The sequence below is a fragment of the Oncorhynchus kisutch genome, linkage group LG15 (genome assembly GCF_002021735.2).
Source record: "Oncorhynchus kisutch isolate 150728-3 linkage group LG15, Okis_V2, whole genome shotgun sequence".
NCBI lineage: Eukaryota > Metazoa > Chordata > Actinopteri > Salmoniformes > Salmonidae > Oncorhynchus > Oncorhynchus kisutch.
The window spans coordinates 17,971,545-17,979,044 of NC_034188.2; the positions used below are offsets into that span (position 1 = coordinate 17,971,545).

Genomic DNA, 7,500 nt, shown 5'->3' on the forward strand with positions numbered 1-7,500 from the left:
TCTCCCTCTGTCTCTCTCCCTCTGTCTCTCTCCCTCTGTCTCTCTCCCTCTGTATCTCTCCCTCTGTCTCTCTCCCTCTGTATCTCTCCCTCTGTATCTCTCCCTCTGTATCTCTCCCTCTGTATCTCTCACTCTCTCTGTCTCATATTGACTGTGCACTCTCTCCCTCTGTCTCTCTCTCTCTGTCTCTCTCCCTCTGTCTCTCTCCCTCTGTCTCTCTCCCTTCTCTGTCTCTCTCCCTCTGTATCTCTCCCTCTGTATCTCTCCCTCTGTATCTCTCCTCTGTCTCTCTCCCTCTGTATCTCTCCCTCTGTCTCTCTCCTCTGTCTCTCTCCCTCTGTATCTCTCCCTCTGTATCTCTCCCTCTGTCTCTCTCCCTCTGTCTGTCTCTCTCCCTCTGTATCTCTCCCTCTGTATCTCTCACTCTGTATCTCTCACTCTGTATCTCTCCCTCTGTCTCTCTCCCTCTGTCTCTCTCCCTCTGTATTTCCCTCTGTCTCTCTCCCTCTGTATCTCTCCCTCTGTATCTCTCCCTCTGTATCTCTCCCTCTGTATCTCTCCCTCTGTATCTCTCACTCTGTATCTCTCACTCTGTATCTCTCACTCTCTCTGTCTCATATTGACTGTGCACTCTCTCCCTCTGTATCTCTCCCTCTGTCTCTCACTCTCTGTCTCTCTCCCTCTGTATCTCTCCTTCTGTATCTCTCCCTCTGTCTCTCTCTCTCTGTCTCTCTCCCTCTGTATCTCTCCCTCTGTATCTCTCCCTCTGTCCTCTCTCCTCTGTATCTCTCCTCTGTATCTCTCCCTCTGTCTCTCTCCCTCTGTATCTCTCCCTCTGTCTCTCTCCCTCTGTCTCTCTCCCTCTGTATCTCTCCCTCTGTATCTCTCCTCTGTATCTCTCCCTGTATCTCTCACTCTGTATCTCTCACTCTCTCTGTCTCATATTGACTGTGCACTCTCTCCCTCTGTATCTCTCCCTCTGTATCTCTCCCTCTGTATCTCTCCCTCTGTCTCTCTCTCTCTGTCTCTCTCCCTCTGTATCTCTCCCTCTGTATCTCTCCTCTGTCTCTCTCCCTCTGTATCTCTCCTCTGTCTCTTCCCTCTGTATCTCTCCCTCTGTCTCTCTCCTCTGTATCTCTCCCTCTGTCTCTCTCCCTCTGTATCTCTCCCTCTGTATCTCTCCCTCTGTCTCTCTCCCTCTGTCTCTCTCCCTCTGTATCTCTCCTCTGTATCTCTCCCTCTGTCTCTCTCCCTCTGTATCTCTCCCTCTGTATCTCTCCCTCTGTATCTCTCACTCTGTATCTCTCTCTCTCTGTCTCTCTCCCTCTGTATCTCTCCCTCTGTATCTCTCCCTCTGTCTCTCTCCCTCTGTCTCTCTCCCTCTGTATCTCTCCCTCTGTCTCTCTCCCTCTGTATCTCTCACTCTGTCTCTCTCACTCTGTCTCTCTCCCTCTGTATCTCTCCCTCTGTATCTCTCCCTCTGTCTCTCTCCCTCTGTATCTCTCCCTCTGTATCTCTCCCTCTGTATCTCTCCCTCTGTATCTATCTCTCCTCTGTATCTCACTCTGTATCTCTCACTCTCTCTGTTCATATGACTGTGCACTCTCTCCCTCTGTATCTCTCCCTCTGTATCTCTCCCTCTGTATCTCTCCCTCTGTCTCTCTCCCTCTGTCTCTCTCCCTCTGTATCTCTCCCTCTGTCTCTCTCCCTCTGTCTCTCTCCCTCTGTATCTCTCCCTCTGTATCTCTCCCTCTGTCTCTCTCCCTCTGTCTCTCTCCCTCTGTATCTCTCCCTCTGTCTCTCTCCCTCTGTATCTCTCACTCTGTCTCTCTCCTCTGTCTCTCTCCTCTGTATCTCTCCCTCTGTATCTCTCCCTCTGTCTCTCTCCCTCTGTATCTCTCCCTCTGTATCTCTCCCTCTGTATCTCCCTCGTATCTCTCCCTCTGTATCTCTCACTCTGTATCTCTCACTCTCTCTGTCTCATATTACTGGAACTCTCTCCCTCTGTATCTCCCCTCTGTATCTCTCCCTCTGTATCTCTCCCTCTGTCTCTCTCCCTCTGTCTCTCTCCTCTGTATCTCTCCCTCTGTCTCTCTCCCTCTGTCTCTCTCCCTCTGTATCTCTCCCTCTGTATCTCTCCCTCTGTCTCTCTCCCTCTGTCTCTCTCCCTCTGTATCTCTCACTCTGTATCTCTCACTCTCTCTGTCTCATATCGACTGTGCACTCTCTCCCTCTGTCTCTCTCCCTCTGTCTCTCTCCCTCTGTCTCTCTCCCTCTGTCTCTCTCCTCGTCCTCTCCCTCTGTATCTCTCCCTCTGTATCTCTCCCTCTGTCTCTCTCCCTCTGTCTCTCTCCCTCTGTATCTCTCCCTCTGTATCTCTCCCTCTGTATCTCTCCCTCTGTATCTCTCACTCTGTATCTCTCACTCTGTATCTCTCACTCTCTCTGTCTCATATTGACTGTGCACTCTCTCCCTCTGTCTCTCTCCCTCTGTCTCTCTCCCTCTGTATCTCTCCCTCTGTCTCTCTCCCTCTGTCTCTCTCCCTCTGTATCTCTCCCTCTGTATCTCTCACTCTGTATCTCTCACTCTCTCTGTCTCATATTGACTGTGCACTCTCTCCCTCTGTCTCTCTCCCTCTGTCTCTCTCCCTCTGTATCTCTCCCTCTGTATCTCTCCCTCTGTCTCTCTCCCTCTGTATCTCTCCCTCTGTATCTCTCCCTCTGTATCTCTCCCCTCTGTATCTCTCCCTCTGTCTCTCTTCCCTCTGTCTCTCTCCCTCTGTATCTCTCCCTCTGTATCTCTACCTCTGTATCTCTCCCTCTGTATCTCTCACTCTGTATCTCTCCCTCTGTATCTCTCCCTCTGTATCTCTCCCTCTGTATCTCTCCCTCTGTATCTCTCTCTCTCTGTCTCTCTCCCTCTGCATCTCTCTCTCTTCTGTCTCTCTCCCTCTGTTCTCTCCCTCTGTATCTCTCCCTGTCTCTCTCCCTCTGTATCTCTCACTCTGTCTCTCTCACTCTGTCTCTCTCCCTCTGTATCTCTCCCTCTGTATCTCTCCCTCTGTCTCTCTCCCTCGTATCTCTCCCCTCTGTATCTTCTCCCTCTGTATCTGTCCCTCCTGTATCTCTCCCTCTGTATCTCTCCCTCTGTATCTCTCACTCTGTATCTCTCACTCTCTCTGTCTCATATTGACTGTGCACTCTCTCCCTCTGTATCTCTCCCTCTGTATCTCTCCCTCTGTATCTCTCCCTCTGTCTCTCTCCCTCTGTCTCTCTCCCTCTGTATCTCTCCCTCTGTCTCTCTCCCTCTGTCTCTCTCCCTCTGTCTCTCTCCCTCTGTATCTCTCCCCTGCTGTATCTCTCCCTCTGTCTCTCTCCCTCTGTATCTCTCACTCTGTATCTCTCACTCTTCTGTCTCATATTGACTGTGCACTCTCTCCCTCTGTCTCTCCTCCCCTCTGTCTCTCTCCCCTCTGTATCTCTCCCTCTGTCTCTCTCCCTCTGTCTCTCTCCCTCTGTATCTCTCCCTCTGTATCTCTCCCCTCTGTATCTCTCCCTTTGATCTCTCCCTCTGTATCTCTCCCTCTGTATCTCCACTCTGTATCTCTCACTCCTCTCTGTCTCATATTGACTGTGCACTCTCTCTCTCTGTATCTCTCCCTCTGTCTCTCTCCCTCTGTATCTCTCCCTCTGTATCTCTCCCTCTGTATCTCTCCCTCTGTCTCTCTCCCTCTGTATCTCTCCCTCTGTCTCTCTCCCTCTGTATCTCTCCCTCCTGTCTCTCTCCCTCTGTCTCTCTCCCTCTGTCTCTCTCCCTCTGTCTCTCTCCCTCTGTCTCTCTCCTCTGTCTCTCTCCCTCTGTCTCTCGCCCTCTGTATCTCTCCCTCTGTATCTCTCACTCTGTCTCTCTCCCTCTGTATCTCTCACTCTGTCTCTCTCTCTCTCTCTCTCTGTCTCATATTGACTGTGCACTCTCTCTCTCTGTCTCTCTCTCTCTCTGATTCTGTCTCTCTCTGTCTCAAAAGGGAAAATAAATAAACATAAATATGGGTTGTATTTACAGTAGTGTTTGAGTTCACTGGTTGCCATTTTCTTGTGGTAACAAGTTACAAATCTTGCTGCTGTAACGATATTCATCGTCGGAAGATGAGGAATCATCGGACCAAAGCGCAGCGCAGCGCGGTACGTGTTTATACTTTTATTTCAACTGAACACTAAATAACAAAAATAAGAAACAGAATTAACGAAAACCCGAAACAGTCCTGTCAGGTGCAGAAACACAAAACAGAAAATTACTACCCACAAAAACCCTGTGGGAAAAGCTACCTAAGTATGGTTCCCAATGAGAGACAACGACAGACAGCTGTCCCTGATTGAGAAACCATACCCGGCCAAAACAAATAAATACAAAAACATAGAAAAGGAACATAGAATGCCCATCCTAGTCACACCAGGTCAGCGCGTGACAGTACCGTGACAGTACCCCCCCCCCCCCCCAAAGGTGCAGACTCCGGCCGCAAAACCTGAACCTATAGGGGCGGGTCTGGGTGGGCATTTCTCCGCGGTGGCGGGTACCAGGGACCCTCGCCACCGACCCCAGACTGGGGACCCTGGTAGCGGGCCCCGGACTGGGCCCCCTCGTAGAGAGCCCCGGACTGGAGGGGCGCCGCTGGAGGGAGGAGACGCAGAGACAGCCTAGTATGTGGGTCTGCCACAGGGCCCATCCGGCTGGGAAGACCTACAGGAGGCCTGGTGCGTGGAGGAGGCACTGGATGAACCGGGCTGTGGGGGAACTCTGGTGCGCAGCCTTGGCACCACTCCTCCAGGCTGAATGCCCACTTTAGCCCGGCCCCTCCAGAGTGCAGGCTGAACCGGGCTGTGGGGGAGCACTGGAGATCTGGTGAATAACACTCGCACCTCTCCATTAGGCTCAATGCCCACTTTCGCCAGGCATGGGCGGAGCGCAGGCTTTAGGGCGAACTGAACCCTCCCAGCGCCCCGGAGACACAGTACGCAGAGCCGGCGTAGGATACCCTGGGACGAAATGGCGCACCGGAGACCGGTGTGGGGAGCTGGCATATAGCGCTCCGGGCTATAAGCGCGCACTGGAGACACCATACGCTTCACGCTACCTTGCCTCATATCGCCGCCCTCAGCTTTGGCTGCCTCTAGTTCTTCCTTTGGGCAGCAATATTCCCCAGCCTGTCTCCAGGGTCCCTGTCCATCCAATATCTCCTCTCAAGTCCAGGAGTCCTGAACCCTCTGCTACTCGTTACCACGCTGCTTGGTCCGTTTGTGGGGAGTAGTTCTGTAACGATATTCGACGTCGGAAGATGAGGAATCATCGGACCAACGCGCAGCGTGGTACGTGTTTCTACTTTTATTTCAGCTGAACACTAAATAAGAAAATTAAGAAAGATAATTCATGAAAACCGAAACAGTCCTGTCAGGTGCAGAAACACAAAACAGAAAAAACTACCCACAAAAACCCTGAGGGAAAAAGCTACCTAAGTATGGTTCCCAATCAGAGACAACGATAGACAGCTGTCCCTGATTGAAAACCATACCCGGCCAAAACAAATAAATACAAAAACATAGAGAAAGGAACATAGAAGGCCCACCCAAATCACACCCTGACCAAACCAAAATAGAGACATAAAAAGCTCTAAGGTCAGGGCGTGACAGATGTGATGGTACACTGTAGTATTTCACCCAATAGATATGGGAGTTTATCAATATTGGGTTTATTTTCTAATTCTTTTTGGGTCTGTGTAATCTGAGGGAAATATGTGTCTCTAATATGGTCATACATTTGGCAGTGCCCTCTCTCTCTGTCTCATATTGACTGTGCCCTCTCTCTCTCTCTCTCTCTCTCTCTCTCTCTCTCTCTCTCTCTCTCTCTCTCTCTCTCTCTCTCTCTCTCTCTCTCTCTCTCTCTCTCTCTCTCTCTCTCTCTCTCTCTCTCTCTCTCTCTCTCTCTCTCTCTCTCTCTCTCTCTCTCTCTCTCTCTCTCTCTCTCTCTCTCTCTCTCTCTCTCTCTCTCTCTCTCTCTCTCTCTCTCTCTCAATTCATGGGCTTCATTGGCATGGGAAACATATGTTAACTTGGCCAAAGCAAGTGAAGTAGATAATATACAAAAGTGAAATAAACAATAAAAAAGAACAATAAACATTACATTAACAGAAGTTCCAAAAGAATAAAGACATTACAGATTTCTCTCTCTGTCTCTATCTTTCCACAGTGACAGAGATGCTGGTGAATGTTCTCAGTATCTGTTCAGATGATGAGCTCATGGAGAATGATGGAGAGGAAGAGGTCTATGATGGTAATCATACCTTTATAGAGCTTGTAGTCCTAAAAACCAATGAGTTACCTCTGGTCCGTTCAGCCATACCCCAATGAGTCACCTCTGGTCCGTTCAGCCATACCCCAATGAGTCACCTCTGGTCCGTTCAGCCATACCCCAATGAGTCACCTCTGGTCCGTTCAGCCATACCCCAATGAGTCACCTCTGGTCCGTTCAGCCATACCCCAATGAGTCACCTCTGGTCCGTTCAGCCATACCCCAATGAGTCACCTCTGGTCCGTTCAGCCATACCCCAATGAGTTACCTCTGGTCCGTTCAGCCATACCCCAATGAGTCAGTCTCTAACCAATAGTGCGAAAAAAAGGTGTGTGTGTGTGTGTGTGTGTGTGTGTGTGTGTGTGTGTGTGTGTGTGTGTGTGTGTGTGTGTGTGTGTGTGTGTGTGTGTGTGTGTGTGTGTGTGTGTGTGTGTGTGGGTAAGTAAAGAAATAAAACAACAGGAAAAATACATTTGAAAATAACAGTAGCAAGGTTATATACAGACACAGGTTAGTCGGGCTTATTGAGGTAATACAGTGAGGGAGAAAAGTATTTTTGTACGTTTGCCCACTGACAAAGAAATGATCAGTCTATAATTTGAATGAACAGTGAGAGACAGAATAACAACAAAAACATCCAGAAAAACGTATGTCAAAAATGTTATAAATGGATTTGCATTTTAATGAGGGAAATAAGTATTTGACCCCTTCTCAATCAGAAAGATTTCTGGCTCCCAGGTGTCTTTTATACAGGTAACGAGCTGCGATTAGGAGCACACTCTTAAAGGGAGTGCTCCTAATCTCAGTTTGTTACCTGTATAAAAGACACCTGTCCACAGAAGCAATCAATCATTCAGATTCCAAACTCTCCACCATGGCCAAGACCAAAGAGCTCTCCAAGGATGTCAGGGACAAGATTGTAGACCTACACAAGGCTGGAATGGGCTACAAGACCATCGCCAAGCAGCTTGGTGAGAAGGTGAGAACAGTTGGTGCGATTATTCGCAAATGGAAGAAACACAAAAGAACTGTCAATCTCCCTCTGCCTGGGGCTCCATGCAAGATCTCACCTCGTGGAGTTGCAATGATCATGAGAACAGTGAGGAATCAGCCCAGAACTACACGGGAGGATCTTGTCAATGATCTCAAGGCAGCTGG

General features: G+C 49.6%; 1 protein-coding gene across 4 annotated transcripts in view; it reads left to right on the plus strand.

The window, feature by feature from the left end:
* LOC109886132 (serine/threonine-protein phosphatase 2B catalytic subunit alpha isoform) overlaps positions 1–7,500 on the plus strand; it is a 66,859-nt gene that overhangs the window by 38,750 nt on the left and 20,609 nt on the right. For all 4 annotated transcript variants that reach the window (XM_031789776.1, XM_031789778.1, XM_031789777.1 and 1 more), the window contains exon 10: positions 6,241–6,324. In XM_031789776.1, the coding sequence (XP_031645636.1) occupies positions 6,241–6,324 (84 nt within the window). The remainder of the gene's footprint in view (positions 1–6,240; positions 6,325–7,500) is intronic.